Source organism: Arvicanthis niloticus, chromosome 4 (genome assembly GCF_011762505.2).
Source record: "Arvicanthis niloticus isolate mArvNil1 chromosome 4, mArvNil1.pat.X, whole genome shotgun sequence".
NCBI lineage: Eukaryota > Metazoa > Chordata > Mammalia > Rodentia > Muridae > Arvicanthis > Arvicanthis niloticus.
In genome coordinates this window covers 83,927,506-83,953,208 of record NC_047661.1, presented here as the reverse complement: position 1 = coordinate 83,953,208, position 25,703 = coordinate 83,927,506, and the positions used below count along the sequence as shown (strand labels likewise).

Genomic DNA, 25,703 nt, shown 5'->3' with positions numbered 1-25,703 from the left:
GCAACCCCCCCCCCCCCCCCCCCCCCCCCCCACGCTGCGGGACTGAGGGAGGACCAGTGGAGAGGAAAAAGGGTGGAAAGGGAGGGGGAGAAAAGGCACCAGGGCTTCCACCCTCTCCGCAGGACCCCCACCCCGGCCTCTAGTGCGGGAAAGCAGCCCAGCTGTTTCTGATTCTTTCCTAGTCGCAGCTCCGCCCGAGGGGGTGGGGGACGGAGATACTGGGAGAGACAGAGCTCCGCCGAGCCCAAGCCAGCCGTCCGGGCACCGGCAGGCGGCTGCGTCCCGCCCGCAGGTGTGTCTCTTGGGCGGCAGCGCTGCCCTGAGTTGGGGAAAGCACCAAGGTGGACAAGAGTCTCAACGATGGGCGGGACGAGAGGATGGTGTCGGTGCAGTGGGTGGGAGAAGAGGGGTAGAGAAGCGATGAGCCCTTGATGAGAGGGTCCCCTGCCCGAGGCCGATTGCCCACGGTGTCCCCGTAGGCAGCGTGGCCAAGGAAGTCCTACTATCTTGCAACTCTTGCTGCCCGGGTGTCTACCAGTTCCCAAGAAGCGCAAGGATGGGAGGACCACAAGAAAGTACATCTTCGGTGCTTAGAGGACTGGAAATGTCCGCAACCCCCTCCACTCTTTGCCCCCCATCCCCCAAACTCCGAGTGTGCCTTGCCATCAAACGCAGCGGTCCGCGTTGCTGAGTGTGAGTGAAGGGCGCTAGGACCCGGTGGCGTGGCGTGGCGTCGGTAGGGACAGGGGGCTGCAGGCAGGGAAGAGCCCCGTCGCGGGTGGCCGGAGCAGGTGGGGGCGCGGCGCGGTGGCGCTCCGTAGAACGGAGGGGAGGAGGCGGCCGCCACACCTAGGGCGCCGGGAAGCACCGGGGCTGGCGCGGGCGGAGCCGCGCTGAAGGCCGCGCGTGTCCCCGGCCCCGCCCCGCGCCGTCCAATGAGAGCTGCGGCCGCAGGGGCTGTCGGCGCGCTCTGGCCCCCGCCGCACTCCGCGCCCTGGAGCCACTGACACCGCACCCAACTGCTCACACCCGACTCAGCGCTCGTCTGTCTTCTGGCCCTGTAGCTCATACGCTCTTGGGAACCCTGCGTCCGGCTCCCGGACTCCACGTGCCTTGAGGTCGCCGATTGCCCATGGTCCCCATGGCCACCCTGTGGGGCGATCTAGGAGACGCCTGAGGAAGCTCAGCCAGTGCCCGTCCACGGCCCTGCGGGCTGCGCGGCGGGAGTCTGCGCGGAGCTATGCTGAAGCTGCGGGGTGAGAACGAAGCCGCGCAGCTCGCCCCTCGGCGTGCCCGCGTCCCGGTCCCCGTGCCCAGACCCGCGGCCCCCGACGTGTCCCCAGCTTCCGCCCGCCTGGGTCTTGCCTGCCTGCTGCTGCTGTTGCTCCTGACTCTGCCGGCCCGTGTAGACACGTCCTGGTGGTAAGTGTGGTTCTAGGGTGGGTAGGCATACTGGAATTAGCGCATTGCTCTGGGCATCAGCTGCTTAGGCACCAGAAGTGCCTGGGAGGAATTGGAGGAAGGACAGTCCCAGAAGTTTCCAGTGGCCGGTGAGGAGTTGGAGAGAATGAGGAGCTGGAGAGGAGAGCACTGGACATCTGGAACAGCGAGCTGATGGTTGAAGTCCCTTAGACTGCCATATTGTGCCCCTTGGTATTTCTACTCAAGCCTCTCTCAGGGTGGGTTCGAGGAATTAGTACCCTCTCCACATCCTGCAGAGACTGTTTCGCATGGTCATGGCCTTCAGAGAAAAAAAAAAAAAAAAAAAAAAAAACCTTCTACTACCTAAGGGTCCCTGGGGACACGAGTAGGGGAGCAGCTGGTTGCTCCCCACATCCCTCTGCTAGTCTAGCCCACACAGTGAGCCAGTAGCATCCATGGAAAGGCATAGAAGTGAAATTGAGGCACACACTTCCCCTTAATTCCCACAATCGAAACAAATTAAATACTTGGGGTTGCATAACCTAGGCATTTGTCACCAGCCTTGGCTTTGAGGTGTAATTTGGAACACCAATGTCCCCTTTTGCTCTCCTGTCCCAGATGACATAACCTCCCACCTTTCCTCCCCAAACCCCAGGGGCTTCTAGAGTCTCAAGAGTTGTGAGACCCTCTCTTCAGATCTCCTCTTGCAGTCCTTAATCTTCCCACACTTCCAAAGGGCAGAGGAGGCAAAAGGCGTCCAAGATCCACGGGTCGCCTGCTGTGCTCTTTGTAGAATTCCCTACCCAGTCCCAGGACTCCTCCAGCCCCCTTTGGATACTCATCGTCTTTCCAGAAAGGGCAAAGCGGGTAGAACCAGACTGCAAAAAGATTCGGATCTCTCATCCTCCCTTTTACCCCTCCAGTCAAACTGGCCTCTTGGGCTGGGCTAGTGCCCCTCTCTAACAAGCAGTGCCCCTTCCCCCTTGCTCTGCTCCTCCCCTGGAACAAGCACCCCCTCTCCACCCCCACCCCTACCTCCCACAAAGCGAGGTCTCTTCGCTTGCACCCACCCTGTGGCTGCTTTTCTCCTCTGGACTAGGAATCTGGGCTGGAGGGGTGAGGGGTAGCTGGCTGAGGGGCAAGGCAGCTTGGGCGGCAGATTCCTATCATTTCAAGATGCTGCTCTCTCCACCCCCACCCCCACCGCTGTTTTCCTCTTAGAGAAAAATCTTTCTTTTGGATCTTTTTTATCTCTGCAGTGTTGGGGAAGGCAAAGAGGGGGGTTCGGATGAGGAAGCAGAGAGGCCTATATCTGACATCTGGCTTGAAACATTCCTTTAGAAAGGGAAAGGGGAAGAAGGAAGATGGAGAAAAGGAGCCTCTCAATGACTAGAGTGACCCCCTCATCTTTATGACTCAGGTCGGCTGGGGACTTATGTCTTCAGGTTCTCTGTGAAGAAAGCATGGAAGCATGTAGTACCCAGTGCCCGCCTTGATCTGGCTGACATGGCAACTGGCTTTTTGAAATACTTGATTGCTTTTCACCAGTCTTCGATAGTCTTGGTGACCCACGGACACTGAGATGAGGAAGCAACACTCTGGACATTTCCACATTCTGGTAGCAGTTCCAAAGACTCGCCTGCAGCTCTTCTGGCCCCCATTTTTACTCCCTTTCCCATTTCCTTCCTCTCTCCCTCCACAAGTGGTTCATATTAAAGATGTTGCAGAAGCTGCTAAGATGGAAGAGCTAGGGAGGGAGGCAGGGGACAGAGGGACTGAGTGGTTCCTAGGTTCATGTGAAACAGGGGAAGGCAGCTTCAGGACCAAGAGGAGTACAAACCTCATTTGCAGAGCTCAATTCCATCTCCCTGACCTCAACGTGTCATGACTACAGCCGTCTATGTCTGTCTCAGTGGTCAGCACTTGTAGAAGGAGGAGACCTGAATTCTAAAGGCAGATCTGGTCCCCAAGGTGATTATCTCAAACCCAGCAAGACAAGTAGTGTGTATAATCATACAGTCCCTGGAAGAGGCGGATGTCTACCGACTCAGTGTGTCTCTGTTCTACTTTGGAGCAGAAGGCTCTCCCTATGACCAGTCAACAGTCTGATGTCACAGCTCAGGATTCTTCTTCTTCCTTTCCTATAACTCCATCTGCATCTTCTCTTAACTAGAAGAGGCACGTGGTTTCTTCTCAGTCTGTGACAAGAAATGTGAATATATGGAGACTCACAAGAGCTGGGCATGTTCTTGGGCTCATAAGGAGGGAGCAGAGAGCAGTGCCATATTAGTTCCACTGTTACCATACACAGACACCCTTTACTGATCCCTTGCTAAGTTCCAGCACCGTGGCCAAGCATCTCGTCAAGCATCACTTTTAACCTCCAGGATGAGTGAGGTAGGTACTGTTATAATCCCTGTTACACCAATGAAGAGACTGAGAAACAGGAGAGGAAGGGAAAAAAACAAAAACAAAACGTGCTGGGCACAGCCTTGACCCTAGCACTTGAGTTCCAGGTCTGTGATCTAGCTAGGAGATAGGGTCTCACTTTTTAGGCAAAAGTGAGACCCTGTCTCCTATCTCAATAATAAGAAAAAATGCTCAGATTTACACCAATTTTGGAGTCATACAGTTTTATTTCCAATCAAGCACCACATGTGTTTCTCTTGCTTTTAGAATAACAATGAATTTTAGCTGGGCATTGTGGCCCATTCCTGTAATAGCCCTACTCAGCACCACTCAGGAGGCTGAGGCAGGAGAATCATAACTTTGAGGCTAGCCTTGGATGTATAGTGAGACTCAGAAACAAAACAACCAACCTCGAAACCCCCTTGTGTTTGAAGTTCTATCGCCTCCTTCATCCTGGTTTCCCCCCAAGTATCCTTTCACAGAGTGGGATTTCCATCAATATTCCTGAACTCATAATGTTGAGATTATCCTGCCTCACACTCTGTGGTATCATCTTGCTGGTTTGTTGTTTTTTAAGAAAGCAACTCATTATGTATGCATCCCTGGCTGCCCTGGAACTCTATACAGACCAGGCTGGCTTCAAACTCACAGAGATCTGTCGGTTTCTGCCTTCTGAGTGTTGGGATCATCTGTGAACCACCACTCCACTATGTCTTGGAATTTTTTGACAGCATGTTCTGTGACCTGTGTACTATACAAAGAACAGATCTGGGGGCTAACAGTCTTCTCTGCATTTTAAGTCCTGTTTGTGTTGTGTTGAAACATTTATACTGATGGGTAGACACCAAAGGAGTCAGAGAGGCTAAGTGTGGTGGCTCACGCCTTTAATCACAGTACTTGGGAGGCAGAAGCAGGCAGATCTCTGTGAGTTGGAAGCCAGCCTGGTCTACAAAGTGAGTTCAGGATAGCCAAGGTTGTTACACAGAGAAATCCTGTCTCGAACAAAACAAAACAAAACAAAACAAAACAACAAGCAAGCAAAACAATAAAACAAACAAACAAACAAAGGGAGTGGAGGATCCCTGGCTCTGTTCAAAGGAAACAGTGTCTGCAAAAGAATATGCAGTGTTGACAAGGAATCAAGCTAACTGAATAGAATCGGGGATGCCTAGGAGAGGTGGAAGCAGGGGAAAATCAGAGAAAGCACTTAGTACTACTGAATATCTATTATGTGCCAGAAGCTTTCCTTAGCACTGGGTATACTGACACAAAGATTGCAATTCATTAGATGTGGAGGCAGAGGGAGTCTAGGCACTTACTAACCCTGAGAAGCAAGGGGCTAGTGTTGGTCCTAGCGACTTTGCCAAAGGAAAAGTAAACTGGTCAAAAGCAGGTGAAGAGAGCCCTCTGGCACAGGAGGCTGGGGTGGAAGTGAAAGGGAAAACAGGAAGGCAGGACTGAGGCATCCTCTCACAGACAATGAGCTGAGGGAGAGATACCATGAAGTCTCTGTGCCCCTAACAACTAAACCCAGTGACTGGCACGTGGCAGGCATTGTGCAAGCGTTCTTTGGGCTGAGGGCGATGAGTTCGGCTTCAGAGTCAGTATTATTGGCAGTTTCCACATTTGACTACAAGGGCTCTGAGAACCAGACAGCGGGCACACCCCACGCAGGGGCTTGAAGCAGTTACTTAGGAACAAGCATGGTAGTTGGAAAACCTAATTATCTTCCCATCTTATATACCGACCAGATGTTCCCATGCTCATTGAGGATGTAATAAGAAGGATCAGTGTGGGCCACAGTGGAATAGATTAAAGTCAGACCACAGGAAGGCCTTTTTACCAGAGTTGGCCTACCCTACTCCAGACTGTCTATGAGGGCTGGATTACTGGTCTGCCATTCCCATCCAGCCTCCTTCCTCCAAGCCCCAGATAAATAAATAAAAAAAAAAAAATTAAAAAAAAAAAAAAAAAAAAAAAACCAAACACCCATTGCCTAGATCAGTAATCTGGGGCTGAACTGGGGAAGCAGATCGGTGGTGAGACAGGGACGAGCTCCAACTCCGATGGTTTCAATACTCCAAACAAAGCACCAGGGCAGTGGGTGTAACTCAAAGCTGTGCGTCAGGCAGGCCTTTCCGGCCAGGCCCAGCCTGGGGTGTTTATTTTGTTTGTTCCTGGAAGCTGCTGCCCTGATGGACAGTACTGGGGATGCTGATTCCATGGGATTTGTTCTTGAAGGAACAGCCCTCTCACTCTTCCATCAGGACAGACGGGGCTCATTAGACCTCCTGAATTCCTGAAGAGGCCAGTGCCAACCCTCCTTGTGTTTGCCTGAGTTACTGTCACTAGTGATGATCTAGTCTGGGTGAGGGCTGGCTGTGGGAATGAATGGAGGGGCAGGGCTCGGGGCTGGTCGGGTTGCTCCTCTTCTTTGGGCTGCCTTCTTTTTTCTCCACTCACTTCTAGACCTACTTTGTGGCCATTGCCAAACCACTGGCTCATTCATAGCTCAGACCAAAGTTTTTCTGTTTGCAGTAGCAACTGGTCACTACAGTTCCCACCTGTACGTCCCAACAGGAAAGGCAGCAGCAGTTCAATTTCAGGGCTGGCACGAGAGAATAGAATATACTGAAAATACCAAGGGAAAGTGCTGTGTGTGTGTGTGTGTGTGTGTGTGTGTGTGTGTGTGTGTGTTATAGAGGAGACAGAAAGGCAGAGGAGCTGAGCTGCAGAAAGGAGGGTATGAGTCTCATCTCTTTGGAAGACTTCTTGGGGAGAAAGGGTGATATTGCTCCTGCTTTCTCTCCAGAATCTCCTGAGACCATGGTAGAGTCCAAAGGCAAGAGTGTTTGCAAGGAGAGGTAATATTGCCTTGAGCAGTGTTTGAATGGTGCTGGCAGCCTACCTATCCTTCAGTGGCCATCTTGCTTGAGCTTATAAATTGGTCAGACTAGAGACTCTACCACTTTTAATTGATTCAATTGATTGATTGGTTGGTTGGTTGGTTGATTGATAAAGAGACAGGTTCTCATTATGTAGCTGTGGCTGGCTTAGAACTCTCTATGTAGACTAGGCTGCCCTAGAACTCAGAGAGATTTGCCTGTCACTGTCTTCTGAGTGCTGGGATTCAAAGGTCTGTGCTATCCTGTCCTTTGGCCTCTTACTACTTTGTCCTGTTCAGGCTTCCCACTGCAAACAGCTCTGTCCATGTAGATTCTTCCTGGACATTGTGTCTTGTAAGTTGGGGAAACTGATTAAGAAAAGTTCTAGGGCCTAGAAGTAAAAGGAACAAGAAGGGAGGTAAAAGATAGGGGTCTCATTCTGTAGCCTCGGGATTAGAACTGAGGATGTTTTAGCTACCAGATCCAAAGCTGTAAACATTACTCAAACCTGCTCACTATGTGTTCTCCAGCCCCCTCCTCTCTTCATTCTGCTGTGAAGATAGCCAAGCTGTCTTCATGGACCAGCCACTGAGTGGTGCCTCTTACATGAGCATGTAAGAGTGTTGTCTCAGATTCTCATTTTGTTAGTTTATTTTGCTGTGAGGATCTTAATGTTTATTAAATAAACAGACTGTGGGTTTGTATGACATGTCACAAGCCTGGCCTGTGTTCTAGAAGTGTGTGTCACTTTGGCTTTTGGCTAGGGCACTGGTAATGGTGAAGACCACTCAATTACTCAGTTACTCTTTCTGGGACTGTGTTGGGTCCCCCCCCCCCCCCCCCGTTAGAGATTGTAGGTAATGTTTCTATCCATCAGCCCCAGAGAATGTCTTGGGAAAGGAAGGGATCTCTTTAAGGTCTAGGTACAAAATAACTCGCCTCTTTACCCCTCTGCTGATGCCCAGCCCCTTTCAAGAGGCTATGACAAGGCCATCTCCACTTTACAGGTACATAGGGGCACTGGGAGCCCGAGTGATCTGTGACAACATCCCCGGTCTGGTGAGCCGGCAGCGGCAGTTGTGCCAGCGCTACCCAGACATCATGCGCTCAGTAGGTGAAGGTGCCCGGGAATGGATCCGAGAGTGTCAGCACCAGTTCCGCCATCACCGCTGGAATTGCACCACACTGGACCGGGACCACACTGTCTTTGGCCGTGCTATGCTCAGAAGTAGGGTCCTCTTCCAAGCTTCTGAAGCCCCTTCCCTTCCTATGCTTGGGGTGGTGAGTTAGAAGGGTAGACACGACCCCCTTCATTTCCCTACATACTACTTTGTAATCTCAGAAGCAATAGTAAGCAAACCTGGGAGACAGGAACAACTGCTCTCTAGTCTAGATTTGTAAGCTGGGCCCCCTCTCAACCTAAGTAAATAAATCAAGGTAAATATTCCCTACTACTTCTATCTTACTCCTGCCTTTCTCTGGCTTCCCCATATCCAAGCCCAGCTGGGCATCCATGAACTCTAGGGCTAAGGACTAGGACCAGGTTCTCTGTTTCTTACCACCAGAATCACCATCCTCACCCAGGCACCCTAACATTCCCAACATTATAGCAATTGGCATAAGAAACAGAAGGTGATATGCAAATATTCCGAGAGCCTTGACCCCAGCTCAGCAAGAGTTCAGCAGAACTAGAGGGCAAAGGATGGATCTCTGAACAGGCTGACCCCCTGGGCAGGGGTCCACATTGCAGGGGAACTGTCCAGCAGAGGGGGCCTGAAGCCCTGGGATGTTAACAAAGGCAGATGTAGCTGCATCAGGACTAGTTCTCTCTCTCTTCCCTCTCCCTCAACTCTGTGGCATGGAGTGTGTGTGTGTGTGTGTGTGTGTGAGAGAGAGAGAGAGAGAGAGAGAGAGAGAGAGAGAGAGAGAGAAAGCACATATGGGAGAGTGAGAGAGAGCAAGAGAGCGTGGGGGGAGGAGACCCCTAGGGAAAACAAGAGGAACCAGACTAGAGGTCAGCCCGAAGGGTCAGATGTACCAAGAAGTGGAGTAGTAAGGGCTGACAGGTGAGGGTGGCTACTCTGAGGAATGAGGATACTTTGATAGGTGGGGTGGGCTCTGGAAAAGCTGAGGACACTTCTGAAGTCGTGCTGATTGAAGAAAGGGATGGACAGAGTTGGGCATGTGGCCTGGCCCTGCAATCCCAGCTCTAGGGAGGCTGAGACAGGAAAATCTCAAGTTCAAGGCTGGGTTACATTTACATAACACTTTCCAGGCCTGGACTACGGAGTAAGACACTGTGAGAAATACCTAGAAGTGTGTGTGTGTGTGTGTGTGTGGAGCAGATATGGAGGAGGAAAAGGAGGAGGAGGAGGAAGAGGAAGAGGAGTGGAAGACACAGTCTGGGCCATCCCTGTAATAAGTCTCTGCCTCTCTCTGTGTAGGCAGCCGGGAGGCAGCGTTTGTCTATGCTATCTCATCAGCAGGAGTGGTCCATGCAATCACTCGGGCCTGCAGCCAGGGTGAGCTGAGTGTGTGCAGCTGTGACCCATATACCCGTGGTCGGCACCATGATCAACGAGGGGACTTTGACTGGGGTGGCTGTAGTGACAACATCCACTATGGTGTCCGCTTTGCCAAGGCTTTTGTGGATGCCAAAGAGAAGAGGCTTAAGGACGCCCGGGCCCTCATGAACTTACACAACAACCGCTGCGGTCGCACGGTCAGTACTCACATCTGGGTATGCATGTTCATATTTTCTGGTGTAAATCAGTTAGTATGACCATGGGCTGAATTCAAAGGTGGAAGAGTCAACAGCTTCTGTTTCACTGCTGCCACAGGCTGCACAGGAGCCTGGGAATGTGGGGTTGGAGGTGGGAATGCATAGCTGCAATCAAGTTTTCATAAGACAGAAAATAACTTCCTTTTACTTCCTTTTCCTTTTTATTTTCCCTTTCTCTTCTCTTTCTTTCCTTTTCCTTCCTTTTTGTTTTCTTTTGGCTTTTCTGCATGGAGGAGGGAATCAGTGAGGTGGGGACTTAAGCTCCACGTTTGTTTCTTTGTTTTTGAGACAGGTCTGTGAAGTCTTGGCTATCTTGGAACTCGATATACCGATCAGACTGGCCTTGAACTCACACAGATCTGCCTGCTTGGTGCTGGAATTCAAGGCATTCGCCATCACATCCTGCCTTGCTTTGTGTTGTTTTGTTTTGTGAACAGAGTCTCACTCTGCCTATATCCTAGGCTGTCTCATCCTCCTGAGTACTGAGATTATCTGTGTGTGCCACCATGCCTAACTAAAATGCAAATTTTGAATATTTAAAAATTCGATCTGTGTATGGTTGTGTGTACACATGTGGACGTGTGGATGTATACACCTGTGTGTTGTCACTGAGGCCAGAGGAGGACGTCAGGTGTCCTGCTCAGCTACTTTCCACCGTATTCTCTTGATTAGGGTCTCTTACTGAAGCTGGAGCTCAATCCCAGCAATCTTCCTGTCTCCAATCCTCCTGTTTCTGTACCCCGATGCCCACCACTGGGATTATAGGTCCATGTGCTACCACACCTAGCTTTTTACATAGGTCAAAAAGACTTAAACTCAGGTCCTCACCGGGACTGTAAATGCTCTTACATCCCCAGCCATCTCCCAAGCCCCAAAGTAGCTTTTAATTTATAATTTTAATTTACTATTGTGGATGTATGCATGATAAATACAGGCAGGCAGGCATGGCATGGTGCATGTGTGGAGGTCAGAGCACAACTTTGTGGAACTGGTTCTCTCCTTCTACTTATAATGTGTGTTCTGGGGATCAAACCCAGGTTGCCAGGACTGCATGGCAAGTCCCTTTCATTTATATCAGCATCATGGCCCCAAAAGTAGTTTTGTTTTGTTCTTTTTTTTTTTTTTTTTTTTTAAAGAAAACGTTGCTTCATAACAACTAAGAGATTCTGGTATAGCTTCAGGTATTCACTGGTATTTGAGCATCTGCTATATACTGTGCTGAGAAATGGCATGCTATAAAAGCAGAAGACATGGCACTTAGCTCTTTTTTTGGGGGGGGGGGGCGGCAGAGAGGTTTTGAGACAGGGTTTTTCTGTGTAGCCCTGGCTGTCCTGGAACTCACTCTGTAGACCAGGCTGGCCTCAAACTCAGAAATCCGCCTGCCTCTGCCTCCCAAGTGCTGGGATTAAAGGCGTGCGCCACCACTGTCCGGCCACTTAGCTCTTTAAAATCAGGAGCAGACACCTGTGGCTTGACAATCCATCAGTCAAAGGATTGTTGGTCCAGGAAGATTTCCTAGAAGAGATTCTATAATGAGGTCAGAAAGATTGGGTGGGGTCTGATGTGGCAGAGACTCACCGAGAGCTCAACCAGCAGGCCTGGACCAGCAGAGCACAAAGCACTACTGCTTTTAACCCAGGGATGACTCCATAGTGTCCTGAGCTGTCTCCTTCCTCCTGTAGGCTGTACGGCGATTTCTGAAGCTGGAGTGTAAGTGTCATGGTGTGAGTGGCTCCTGTACTCTGCGCACCTGCTGGAGAGCACTCTCAGACTTCCGCCGCACTGGTGACTACCTGAGGAGGCGATATGATGGGGCTGTGCAGGTGACGGCCACGCAGGATGGGGCCAATTTCACAGCAGCCCGCCAAGGCTATCGCCATGCCACCCGGACTGATCTTGTCTACTTTGACAACTCCCCTGACTACTGTGTCTTGGACAAGGCTGCAGGTGAGAAAAAAGCAGGCAGAGGCATGGAGTCTAGTTATTAAGGCACGTACTTCTGCCTAATCAAAGGCTGTCCAGTTTGCAGGAGTTAAGGAAGGGAAAGGAGTCAGTCGCTTCCTTACAATGAAAACCTCCCCAGGATAGATATGTCTCAGGCTGCCAGGCCCCAGGTTCCACAAGCAGGTCATATGTCACTCACTATATCCCTGGTATCCGGGACATGGTAGGTACTACTACTCAGAGAATAAGAGAATATTTAAATGAGCTACTTGTTTCCAAGTTCTGGGCAACACACAAGAGAGAGAGAGAGAGAGAGAGAGAGAGAGAGAGAGGAGAGAGGGAGGGAGGGACGGAGGGAGGGAGGGAGGGAGGGAGGGAGGGAGGGAGGGAGGGAGGGAGAGAACCAGCCAGAGCCAGGAAGGAGATAAAGCAAGCAAATGTAACTACAAAGAAAAGTGGCTAGAGAAATCAAGGCAGATTTGTTTGAATATGGGGAATCGAAGCTGCTTCTTGATGTGCTGCCACTACAGATTCCAGAAGTGAGGGAAACAGGAGGGCCTCTGCCAAGGCTGGTGAAGCAGCAAATGCTGGATTACAAGATAAAATGGCTGCTTCTCAGTCTGTTCTAAGTTTGTGAGGTAGTGGGGTGGGGGTCTTGGGAATGCTGCAAGGTGATAAGGTGTTTCTCCAAGAGAACGGAAGCTCCCATCTTGGCCCGGGTAAGTTAAACCAGGAACAGTGTGTGGCTCAATGGAACTGCTTCTCTTCTGGTTCCTGTCATGGCATCCCAGGCTCTTTTTCCAGGCAGATTCGATAGTCAAGACTTGGCCAAGTAGAGCCCTGCACTGTGGCTTCCGTCCTATTTGTTTGCACTCCTTATCATTCCTAGGGTCAAGTGGCCTAGAGTGCTTCAGCCCAAAGAAAGTGGGTGGCATCGCTCTTCCTATCAGAGGCCATATGCACTCTAGAGAAGTCAGAGAGGTCAGTGATGCCCTCTGACCTTCTAGTGGTATACTGCCACGAGGTAGCTTTTCCATGTGGTCTAATTCGGAGGATTCATATCTGGATGCCCAGGAATAATTTCCACATATCTGTATAGACTATTCTACCACCCCTAAAATGTGCCTTTGGAGAAGGATCTTCGGAATTTGGAGGAAGGATGAGTCATACACTTATTAATTTTTCTCAAAGGCATAAATTTAGGTCTCATAAGCCCCCCAAATCCCACTGGTATAAGCCACCCCATGAGTATGGAGCCAGGTATCCCCTCCTTGGCAGTATTGCCTGACTAAACTTCCTGCATTAATCAAATACTCACTGCTGTTGTCTCTAGAGCAGAAGCCAACAAGCTACATGTGGTTACACATGTCCCCTCTTATCTATGGGGGCTGTACTCCAAGGGCAAGGGACGCCTCAAAGTGCAGGTACTGCTAAACCTTATATGTACTCTGCTTCTTAGACATACATACCTGTGATGAAGCTTAATTTTTAAGTGATGCATACGATAGTAGATTCACTGTTTTGGTGATACTGCTGATCTAAACCAGGACCTTACAATATGCTGGGCACTGGCACTACCACTGAGTCACAAATAAGACGATGTTAATAACATACACTTACAAGTTTTAGTCAATTATCTTTGCATTGTCCATTTAATATTTTTAGAACTACAGTTGATGTTGGGCAGCAAACAACACCGAATAAAACCATGATCAAGTGTGACAGACACGTTAGTCCAATTCAAAACCAAAACCTTTTAGTTTAGCTAATTTAAATTCATTGAATTTAAGAGATCTAGTACAGTTAGTAGCTAGTATACTTGTATAGCCCCAGATTGTAGAATAGGATTTTGGTACTTGAGACCCAGCCCTTGGAGTTAGAATAACATACATAGTAGACTTAGTCAGCCCATACTCTAGAGCATAAGTTTGCTAACATTTTGGATTATATATTCCTGTTGTTAAAAAAGAAAATAGAGGGGGCTGGAGAAATGGTTGAGCGGTTAAAATTACTTGATACTCCTCTAGAGGACCTGAGTTCAGTTCCTAGCACCCACGTTACGTTGCTCAGAATGGAATACAGGGGACTGATGCCCTCTTCTGGCCTGTGAGGGCACCTACACACAAGTGTGCACACACACATACAAAGATATACATATACACAATAAAATAAATAAAATCAATCTTAAAAAGTAAAACTGGGAGCTGGGAAAGTGGTTCAGCAGGTAAAGGTGCTTCTGCAAACCCTGTTCATCTGAGTTTGACCCCCATGGTACCAAACGGTAGGAGAGAACCAACTCCCACAAGCTGTTCTCTGACTTCTGAATGCATGCTATGGCCCATGCATGCCCACATACATACATACATACATACATACATACATACATACATACATACACACACAGATACACACACATACACATACATAAAAATTTTAAGAAAGAAAATTGAGCATGTGTGTGCACTCTGTGTATGTGTGCTTAGATGTCCGCTCATGTTGTTGCTGTACCATGTAATTATAAGACATTCATGTCTTCTACACTGTTGTGGTCATCACTGTAACAGTGCTGGGATCCAATCCAGGGTCTTGCACATGCTAGGCAAGTATGTAACCACTGAACTACACCCCTAGCCCTAAATCAGAGATTTTAAACCAATAAGCTCAAAACAAAGACTTTCTGCTTTTCCTCTTCTCCATATCCTAGTGGAATGTGGAGGCTATTGCTGTTGAAGTTTTTCCTGAAGTCTCAGGCCATGGGTCCCTGTTATTAGGAAAAGGGTTGATGGAGTCTTTTTGTGCTGACATCTTTTGGATTAGCATTCCCTGTGAAAGGAGAAAGCTACCCTACTTGTCAAAAATCCCTTCTGAAAGGGGTATGACACAGAAACTCCTTAGTGATAAGCCTCCAGCCAGTCATGCCGATCAGCCTATCTCTTCTGGACAGAAATATAAATACATGGTAACAATCTGTTTCATTAGATGTTGAGTTGTTTCCTTGAGACAACATTTTACTATGCATTCCAATTTGACCTCAAACTCACTACACAGCCCAGGCTAGCCTAGAACAAAAGTAGCTTCCCTGCCTCAGTATTTTGCATGATGGGGTTACAGGCAGGTGCTACCATACCTGGATAGGCATTATTTTATACACATTAACATATACGAAAACTGAGGCCCAGATAAATTCATTAACTTGCTAAATAGCTACAGCTATGAAGTGCCACAACTAGAATTTAAATCCAGATATGACATCATATCCCCGACAAAATAGAGAACCTCATCTGACTGTTCTTACATTTTCAAGCTAGATTCTGGAGAGGACATGGCAGTGTGGGGGCTGCAGGAAAGGGAAGGCGGCTGGGACTGGTATCTCTGGGGAGCTTTGATGGTGGCAACAAGGGAACCAGAGGGCAACAAATGACTGTTTTGTTTCTATTTTCAGAAACAGAGATTCTTTATGGCTTCTTAAGAGTGTAAGGGTACCCGGAGTGTCGAAAGCAAAAGTGACTTGGTTCTTACCTCTCTTCCCTGACTCAGGTTCCCTAGGTACCGCAGGCCGCGTCTGTAGCAAGACTTCTAAAGGAACAGATGGGTGTGAAATCATGTGTTGTGGCCGAGGGTATGACACAACTCGGGTCACCCGTGTCACCCAGTGTGAGTGCAAATTCCACTGGTGCTGTGCTGTGCGGTGCAAGGAGTGCAGAAACACTGTGGATGTCCACACGTGCAAGGCCCCGAAGAAGGCAGAGTGGCTGGACCAGACCTGAACACACAGATACCTCATTCTTCCCTCCACTTCAAGCCTCTGACTCAAAAGCACAAGATCCTTGCATGCACACTTTCCTCCACCCTCAATCCTGGGCTGCTACAGCTTCTGTTATGGACTAGGAGAGTGATCCAGAGGGACCCCAATGTCCTGGCTGGTTCCTTAGCCCTAGGGAGGCGTTGATAGGGGATGGATATAGGACACTGAGTGGCTCTCTCCATCTGGAGGTTTGAAGGGAGAGTAGAAGAGGTCTGTCTTCAGAGTGATTTGCGTTGCACTAAGTCAAGGTTCATTCTCCCCTTGGCTTGCACTGACTTCTGATACTCTTTGGGTATGCAACAGGAAGAGAACCTGGAGTTAGCTTCTGTGTTTGATCCTACTCTGCCTAAGGATAGATAGGACAGAGATAAAACTCCCTTCGCTGGAGACTGTATGTGCAGACACTCTTAGCTATAGTATTCTGCTGAGCCCCTGAGATAGCTAGATGAGTTAGCAGCATTGAACAAGGCCTCACCTCATGCTTGTATGCAGCTTATAAACTAGTGGTTTGGTGAGGAGGAAAATCACAATACTGTACAGCTATATATTCTCTGTGTCTCCCTTTCTACCTACATCAGACAGCAGCAGACTGCTCACTGGCTGCCTGTTCAGAGTGAGGTGGCTTGCAGTGGTTCAAACTCTTAACAGACCATTAGAGTCCCAGAACAGGACTGTGAGAGAATAACATAGTAAACCTGGTTAGGCCTTGGGTCTTTCCCCCATCCATTATTCTGGAGATTTGGTAGGTTTGGAAAAGACTAAACAAGAGGCAGGTAACTCATGGGAGAGAATAAGCACACCCCATCTCAAGGGCTACATGAGGACCAGTGTATACTAGGAAGACAGAGATCTCTCATTACGCTAGTTCTTGAGGAGAGGCTCTGCAGCTTTGAGGGAGGAACAAAAGCAAGTAGCTGGAGAGAGCGAGCTGGTGCTGAAGCCGAGGAGGGTAAACATTTTATAAGGCAGTAGCCTTCCCATTTACTCAGCAACTCTTTCTTTTGTGATTTCCCAGGTCCTACTGATAACTATTGCCCATTCCATGGTCAGCTTAAACAGGGAAGGGTTCTGTCTCTGCTACTAACCATTGCCTAACTAGGGTAAGCATGAGTGCAGTCTCCAAAGACAGCAGGCATGACGACATGGGGGTTTGAAACGTTGGTGGCCTACTTTTATGTGACCTAGACAATGGGCATTTTGTTGCCTACTGATAAACAGGAATAGTATGGAAATCCAGTTATAACAGACTTAGGTCTAATCCCAGCTACTTCCTATTTTTTAATTTTCAGCAGGGTCTTTAAATTCTCCTGGCCCATTTTCTTATCCATAAAGGGAGGGTGATACTGAAATCTGTGTCCTAAACTCCAGCCAACTGATACACGTTGTCAATGCTTCTGACTAGTTAAGTGCATCCTACTTCCCTAGGACCTTCTGATTTAGGCCTGTCTGGTCTTGACAACAGACTAGATTATGAAGATATCACAAGGAATTCTGGATATAGCTCCTCTCTCTTCTCAGGTTCTTCTTCATCCAATCGGACTCTCAGATGTTTGTGGAGCAACTTAACTTCATTCTGCCCAGGCAGCAGGAGGCTAGGGGGTGGGGGATGGGCATAGCTCTGGCCACAGAGGCAGATTTATTTGGATGATAGGACTAATATTTGTGTAACCTGCTGAGACCTGTGTGGGAGAGTTTAGTGTGGTTTTTCTTTTGGTGAGGGGATTTGCTCCGGTTTCACATCCATTAACACAAAACATGAGCTAGTCAGGGCCCTTGTGGTCTGTGGTGAGGGGATGACTGGAGAAACGGGACTGAGTGAGTCAGACGGAGGGAATGTCTTCCTCGCAGAGTGGAGTCAACTGGGTAACTGATGAACCAGTGGTGGGGTCAGGGAGCGGGGCAGAGGGGAGAGGACTTCTTTTGGAAGTGGGGAGCTTTGGGGCAGGGGTGAGAACATCCAAGCAACTATATTAGTGATGGCACTGGCCTTCTACAGGAAGCCAGCCTGAGGTAAATCTACCTGTGCTGTATTCTCTTTGAGTCTGGGTTCTTAGTTGTGGTAGACATCTGTGACATCTCATATTATTCCATGCTTACCCCTGGGCTCCAAATTCTAGCTGATGAAGATACATAACCACTTCTAAATGGTTCAGAGAGAAATAGCTGCCCGGGAAGTGAGAAGTTTATAAAGTGAGGTGTTTATGTGAGAGAAAAGATGTCTATCTGAGTCCTGCTACGGAAGCTGTGTGGCCCCAAGAAGGAATGATGACTAAACAATTAATTTTTCCTCAGAACTTAGCTCGTCTCTGCATTCCAACTGGCTTTAGACAACTGGCGTTCATTCTGCACTATACAAACAGAAACCGATTTATTTGGAACAAGCAACAAAACAAGAACTTTACTCAGTGCTGGGACTCCATATAATTTTGCTGCTACCCCTCATCTGCTCCAAAGGCCCCCTCTTCTGTCTAGTCTCTAGAAGGTAGAGGTATGTCACCCACCAGCAGTGTCTTAACTTCCCTCCTCAGTTCCTTTCTCGCTTTTTGGCCTGTATTTCATTTATCTTTTGGTAAACATTTAGGACAGTGTATTTCAATAAGAGCTATTTGGATACAAAGTGAACTTAAAAGATACTGTTTCTATCCTTTAGGGATAATAGGATCTTTTTGGAGAAGTCACATGACTGAAGTACCTCAGCTGCACAGCCTGCAGCCAGTTTCTTTTAAATAGAAGAGCCAGGGTGATGGCTCACGCTGTAATCCCAACACTCCAGGGGGCTGATGCAGGAAAATAGCTGTGTTTATGACCAGTGAGCTCCATGTTAGCTTAAGAGCAAAGTAAGACCCTCTCTCAAACAAACAAGCAAGAGGAAGAAAGAATGAGGAAGAAAGAATGCTGGCCATAACCCTGTAACTCAGCACTATAGGAAAGAACCAGATTTCAGTTTTCAGCTCTGAATAATGGCAATGAGTAAAGGTAAATCAGGTACTTCCGATTAAAAGAAGAAAATGCTGTTCTAGGGTCTGTTTGCAAAGCTTTGGAGATCTAACATATGAGCACTCTAGGCCTCATCTCTCTTCTCCTCTGCTGCAGGAAACTATCTTCCCCTTTCTCTTACATCCCTTATCAAGAACACCAACCATCAAGCCTCTTGCCAAATTCTTAGACCCACTAGGACATAAGTTTCTGCATGGCTTAATAGAAGACAGATAATCAGGATTTCCCACCCCACCCCCGCCTTTCTAAAATTTTTATTTAAATGCTCTCAGTGGTCATAGGGCAGAAGCCCAAGCTAGCTGGGGATAAGGGAGGCGGCCAGGGAGAGTGTTTCTCATCCCTGGGAGGCATTCTGCCTAGCTCCTACAGCCAAATTACAGCAGCAGAGAACAATGCAGTGCATTCCTGGGCAGGTCGGTGGGCCCTGGGCGCCTGGGTCTGGTGGAGAGAGGTGCCAGACACAGAGCGCTCCATAAGCAAGCCTGCAGAGCTGGCCCTGGGTGCAGAAATGAAATACAGAGAGCTTCACATTACACACCTGGTTATTGATGGCCTTGTTGGAGGCCTCTGCCCCCCACCTTCCACTAGGGAGCTGCCTGTACTGCGGGGGTTGGGCACCTCTGAAGCAATGTTGGAATATAGGAAAGACATGTTCCCTTTTTACTCTTTGCCTTCCTGTCAGCCTGAGCGTTACTTTGAGGGCCCACATGTACCCACGTGCAGAAGGCGCACTCAAAACAGACTCACAAGTTTTTTATGGGTTGTATGGGAATTATAATAATCTCACCTCTCCCAACAATTGAAACAAGCAGCTAGATCCTCCAGAAGTCACACCAACAACAGGGTCAGCTACAAGCAAGGAATGTTTCAAAACTACATTATCAACATTCAATGTAATGTTTGCTTTGGGAATTGGTACTCTCCTGGGAGGTGGTAGAGGAAGGACACAGAAAGGGCACGGAGAAGAGATCAAGGGTGGAGAATTACCACCCAAGCAGAGTGGTTGAGGCCATGTAACTTCTCAAACTTGGTCTGCACTGAGGACAGGGAAGAGTGCATCCTATGTATTCTGAGTGACTGGCCAGCCTCCTGGGACTGCTCTGAGGTATACACAGTCTGAGCTTGCTCTTTATGACCTGCTATTTTAAACAGTATACCTTTGATTCCAGGAACGGTCTCTTTAAGAGAGGTCTAGAGGAACAAGCAGTGGCTTCGAGAGGGTAACTGTGTCCGACTGTGACCTTTCAGGAGTGGTCTTTATCTTTGGATGATTGACAGGTCTCAGAGAATAGACCTGAAGTTTCCCCACTTCCACAGCTTGGATCATCTCTAAACATTGCTGTAGCCATCCACTTAGGATGCGGCAGTCACCCAGGATTTGAAAATGCAAGATGAACATTCTCTGCTTTACTCCCTAACTCTCAAGTATCTTCTGTTGTTGTTCACTTCCATTTTGCCTATGAATCTACAGCTAGAGCAGCTGGACATAGGAGTTCCTTAGCCAGGAAGGCAGAATTCTCCTTACACTTTGTCAACACTACCAGCCCCTGTAAGCAGCTATGGCCGAAGAGAAAAGCCAAGCCACAGTTTCAACTTTTGACAAATTCCAAGATGGGGCTTCCACAAAAATGGCAACAGTGCTCACAAAAGCCTTTTGTGCACAAAATGCTTGGGCAAGTATATATAGGTCTCACAATCACCCCAGGGCTTGTGAGGGAGAGATTACTCTATTTTATGGAGCCATTCAGAGAGGTTCAGTGAATGATCCCCCCAGAATGCAAACTTAGTTTACTTTTAGCTTCAAATATTATATACTCTTTTAAAAGTCTGAGGATGTTAGGATTTGGGGATGGGGGAGGTGTTGCCATAGTACCAGCACTTCAGAACAGAAACTACTGTTAACTGGCCCAACCCATGGAGGAGTCCTAGACTGCCAGCAGAGTATCTAAGCAGAGGTCATAAAGACTAAGTCTACATTCCTCTAACCTCATCAATGTCTTGTTCCTATGCTGTCACTGTTAACCATCACTCTACAAAGAACTCTGCATTTCAGCAGCCTTTGCTTCTCAGTCTTTGTAGCCCCACTCCACCCTCAGATTAGCATTCATTTTTTGTTTGTTTGTTTGTTTTATTTTCTCTTAAGTTCTTTTCCAGTGGTACACAATGCATAGGCAGAGTGGAAGTAGTCATGAGAAGACATGGCTATACTGTGGGTTTGTTTTGAATTTTCTTTGAGACTTCATTCTTTTTAAAAATCACTACCAAATCCTTGGTGAGAGAGCTAAGCCACCATCCCACCCAAGCCCACTCAGGACGTTATCTGCGACATGCAGTTCATCTACCAGCTGTGTCCAACCTTGACAATATAAATCAAATACCTTTGCTCAAGAACCATGCAGGCAAATCACAAAGCCTCTCATATTTAAGTAAGCTTATAACTATAATTTTGTGTTGGGCTGCATTTATAGCTATTCTTTGCTATGTGCAGATACATGTAGCTTATGGGCTGCAGGCTGGACACATCTAAGACAAAGGAGATCTATGATGCAGAGAAAACTTTCTAAGATGAGGCAGAAGCAGATTTTATTTGATCAAAATCTCTTGCTTCTCTCAGTTCCCCCTTCTGCACTTACTCAAAATTGGGGTCTCAGTTTATCATAGACAACGAGAAAAGGCAACCCAGCCAACCCTTCCCTGTCCTACACTGAAGTACACTTGCTTAAGATAGCATAAGCCCTCAAATCCCTTTCATATCCCACTGGTGTTCCCCAGCCGAGAAGTCAGAAGGGAAGCTGCAGAAGCACAGTATTCATCAATCATAGACTGGGACATTGCAGCTCTCTGACCTGGGCCCCTGCTTGAGCTAGGCAAAGAACACCTAGCCATAGTCAGAATTTCTCGTGCAGCAACCCTTAGTTTGTGGTCCATCCATCTTGGCTCTCACTGTTCTCCTGCTCTCCACCCCCAACTGCCTCCACATGTGGGCTCAGAAGTCACCATCTAAAGAATTCCACTGCTCACCTCCTGCATAGCAGCACAGCCCCATGAGGCCGCACGCCAGATGGAGGGGATAAAAGTACGAGGTCATGGCTTCTAGCAAGAGGTTTTTCTTAAACTAACCCTGACTCCTGGAAAAGAGTCAGAGCAGGAGTATGTCTGGTGAGCTGCTGACAACAGCAGCTTCATAGATCTTGTGTGAAAAGGAAGGGAAATTCTACCTTGGCTTTCAGTGGAAATTTCCCTACTTCTATCTTTGGGTCTACTCCTGGTTTCATGTCTGTAGCTTGAAAATGTCTGAGAAGAATGTAGAGATGGACAAATCAAAGGGTTAAGTATTTCCTAAATGTGATGACCCACATGCTGATATGCAGGCCTTCCATCAACAGATGCCTTGTTTCTCCAAGGAATACAAGAAAAGGGAGGAAGGTGCACTAGGACCCTGATGACCTTGGACAGGCCACCAGTAGGCCTTCATAGGTTTGTGTAGAATGAAAAGGACAAGGGGAAAGGGAGTTAGGGAATGGCCATCTTTGTTAGCATTATGATTGTTAGGAGACAACACACAGAAACAGCAGCTATGCAGAGACAAACAAAGACTGGGCAACAAGTGATAGAATAAAGGAAGTATGGATGAGATCCATCAAGATGTTTTTCCAAAGGAGGTGCCTGAGAGCTGGAATGTTATAAGATAAGGCATGAACAGCTGGAAGGCAGTCAGAGGAAGGCATTCTATGTTGAAGGAACTGGTGTGTGCTGAGGCTTACAAGCAAGAATGTATAAGCAATATATTAGGAATTTCAAGCAAGTATATAGTATATACATTGGGGAATACAGAGAAACCAGAATGCTGAGCCCAGAGCTTTATTATTCGGTGACTGTGTCAGTAGGTTCAGAGTCCCATGAGAACCACAGAACAGCTATGTCAGTGAGCTCCAGGGCATCTACGGGAAAGTACTGGGATGAGTTCATTTGATATATATACGACAACTCAAAGAGATGGCTGTTTGTGAAATCCACCAAAATGCTATGCATCATCAACTACTGATCCTTATCATTTGAAACTCTGAGTTAATCAAGTGATATTAAATGCCTGGAGCTATGACACATGAATGTAGCATTAGGCCCAGAACCTGACATCAGTCACGTCAAATGCATAAGAAATGAGAATGTACAAAAGGAACAATTTACAAATGATTAGAAAATACATTTCTCTGCTTCACTCCAAACCTTAAAACTTGCCTGACTCTTATTCCATTTGATATATGGGCCACAGGTTCATGATATCTGAGGACACAGTGGATAGAGGGAAACCTCAGAAGAATTTTAGAGACCAAAAGCAAGCGCGTGAGAAGACAGTTCTAATCCACTACAGACACTGGACCAACAGCCAAGGGTAGACTGAGCCCATGTCTCCAACTAGATCTGTGTTGGTTAGATTTGTTAGGTTGATAAGAACAGCTATGTAGCAGAGTATTTATTTAATCTAGTGGACTTGACAGAATTTCCCTAACTTACATGAACTGAAAGCACAAGGGCAATCCTACTCCTCCGTTGAGTTTCCTGATGGCACTTTCAAAAACAGCATAAATACTGGATTATGTGCTGGACCCAGTGCAGTGCTGAGTGTGTGTATTTTAATGCTTCTTGACTAAGCCCACAGGCGAGCAGTATCTTAGGTTTCTGCTTCACCTAGCTGCATGAGTAAGTGTGGGGAGGGAGGCAGGGACTTCACGAGATGGTGTTTGTTAGTGTCATCTCAGCTTTTCCCCTCCTCTCCTAGGCAGTTTATTAAAGGTGATTTCTGAAACCCTTCACAAAAGAAAAGCTCAGGGGTTTACATTCAATTGTGACACCACCAGGAATTCATTAAGCAGCATGTTTCAGGTTGCACTGTAATTTCTCCATGTAATGTAAACCCATGGAATCTGACATAAGCTGATTGCTTGTGCTAGTTATTTTATTTACATTTCTGAATGGAGGGGATTTCAATACTCATAAAATATCTAACTGTCTTATTTTTCATCTGGTCTCCCAGGGCAGCTATTATAAAATAAGCCTAGAGACAGAAGCCTCAACTTGCATGACTGGTTAAGCAACAAGGGAAAAGTTATTGCTCAAAAAGCAATTTTAAAAAATTCAATATGGAATTTGAGGCTGAAACACAGATATGGTTACTCTTAATGCCATCCAGAAGATAAAAGCTCAGGGAAAACGCTAAATAACCAAGTTCCTTATCTTTGTTCCAGGGCTGTGAGGGTGGGGAGCAGCTTCACAGAGTTCAAAGGGCTGGAGTTAAGTCCTCCCAGAGACCCAGAGCTAGCAGACACAGTCAGTAGTGACACAGGAATGCAGGTGACTGAATGGCATAGAAAGTAAGTATGCTTTCTTACCACCGTGCTACGAGTTAGAATGTATTACAAACTGCCACCACATATCCAACTTACTCTCTACAAGTGGATATTCTGTTAACCTACTCAGAGATTAGCCATGCCTGCTTATTCCAGTAGGTTTGGCAAGCTTAGAGATTGCCAAAGAGTAACAGTCACCAGGAAATTCCAAAGCCTCAATCTTCAGCCTTCAAGTCATCGCTCAAATTATCTACTTCCTTTCTTCTGCTACAGCACTGAGTTACTGCAGTATACTCTCCAGCCCTCTAGTCCAGCCTATGCTTCTTCTGCTACAGCACTGAGTTACTTCAGTATACTCCCTGGCCCTCTAGTCCAGCCTACACTTCTATTCCACACATGACATCATTTAATCAGTTTCCACTTTCACTGATTACAGGCCTGATTTATATAAACTCACCAGGACAGGTTCCATGTCTATTTTACAGGTGTATACACTGTTATTCTAGTACTTAGGAGGCTGAAGCAAGATTGGGATTTGAGGTCAGCCTGGGCTACACAGTGAGACCCTGCTTCAAAACCTGAGTATCCTAAGGTCATAACTTCAGGGATCCAGTTAGTACATATCGCTTGACTGAGGTGTCACAGTAAAGATAGGAACTAGTTTCACTTCCTTGGGAAGCAAACACTCTGGAGGTCTCTCCTATAAAGAAAGACTTGAAAGGGATTCAGAGCTGGAACAGTGAAGTTCAGCTTGCAAGCATGGACAATAGGAACTTACTTAATGCTGCATCCCAAAGTTCTTCTGTTTAGTTTTTAAACTTGTACGGCACATGCCTATTTTTCAGAATTAGTGCTGCAGGAAATAGCTATGGATGAGTATGTGAGCTCTGGGGGATGTAGGGGCATTGTCTTCTGTCCTCTTCCCCACATAAACAGAAGTCAGTAAATAGTTCTAAGTCACTAGTCTGCTCCCATGACATGGTAGTATTTCATTTTTACCTAGGACATCCTTTAGCCATTATTAAATGGTCAATATCATGAATGAGAGATGGTATGAAAGGGAAATATATGGGTAAGAGCTTTTATGGCAGTTACTATGTGACTGGGAGGTAAGGCTTTTTAAACTGTGTTATTGAGGAGCATTTATTATGTGTTAAATTGTAAATTATTCATATAGACATACTAAACATTACATTTACAAAACTATGAACTCAGTGAGGTATAAAAATGAAAATATTCTATGTTGCATCTTTGAAAGAGAAGAAAGACACTTCTTTCTGGACTTAAGGACTCTGGCCAGATGGTTCTGAAAGGAGAACCCTCTGTGAGTCTAGATTGACTTCTGTCATCATTTTGGAAGCAACTGAAATAACTTCTCACCTATAAGCCAATTAAAATGGAAGCATGACTTCTCTACTGCGGCAGTAGTCCCTACCTCACCCTTGCCCATCTCCATGCCCTGTTCAACACTCCACCACAAGACTATGAGCTACTTGTGAACAAGAACTGTATTTATATTTCATAAAAGTACCCAATAAACATTTGTTTATTGTATTAATGAATTGACAAATAAGGGCTGGGGGATTGGCTCAGATGGTAAAGTGCTTGCAGCATAAACATAAAGACCTGAGTTTGAAACCCTAGCATCTAGTAAAAAGACAGGCGCAGCAGTGTGTGCCTATAATCCCAGCACTGGAAGGAAAGAGACAATCTAGTCAATGGGTGTGTTCCAGGTCCACTGAGAGACACTGTTTCAAACTATAAGGTGGAGAGTGAGAAAGAAACATCCAGTGTTGATGTCTGGCTTCATGTGCACACACTAGGTAGTAATACTGCACACCTGAGCACACAGAGCACAAAACACAAAAACAAACAAATCCATTAGTAGTAAGATCTTAATGCAATGAATTTGAAACACAAAGGTTTATAGTGTGTTACTAGTTAGCATATTCTTTTTAATGCCGAGGCTCTTTTAAATGTCTAAACTTTGAAAACAAATTAAGATAAGCCTTTTGGAGTTCTTCCATTCAACAGGCTGATACTGAAAGCTTTTTGTCAGAGTATCCAAGACTCTCTGAACTGCATGTTCCAGTGTAGTTTTTGTTTTGTTT

The 25,703-nt window shown here is 47.0% G+C and overlaps 1 protein-coding gene across 1 annotated transcript; it reads left to right on the top strand.

Moving 5' to 3' along the window:
- Nucleotides 1–945: 945 nt before the first annotated feature.
- On the top strand, nt 946–22,470 carry Wnt2b (Wnt family member 2B). The gene is made up of 5 exons (XM_034501341.2): nt 946–1,422; nt 7,724–7,944; nt 9,161–9,438; nt 11,181–11,445; nt 14,980–22,470. The coding sequence occupies exons 1-5, from the start codon at nt 1,241–1,243 to the stop codon at nt 15,207–15,209; spliced, it is 1,176 nt and encodes a 391-aa protein (XP_034357232.1). The 5' UTR covers nt 946–1,240; the 3' UTR covers nt 15,210–22,470.
- Nucleotides 22,471–25,703: the final 3,233 nt, after the last annotated feature.

Coding starts and splice junctions, on each gene's coding strand:
- Wnt2b (XM_034501341.2), top strand. CDS start 1,241: ATGCTGAAGCTGCGGGGTGAGAACGAAGCCGCGCAGCTCGCCCCTCGG. Junction 7,945..9,160: donor TGGCCGTGCTATGCTCAGAA/GTAGGGTCCTCT, acceptor CTCTCTGTGTAG/GCAGCCGGGAGGCAGCGTTT. Junction 9,439..11,180: donor ACAACCGCTGCGGTCGCACG/GTCAGTACTCAC, acceptor TTCCTCCTGTAG/GCTGTACGGCGATTTCTGAA.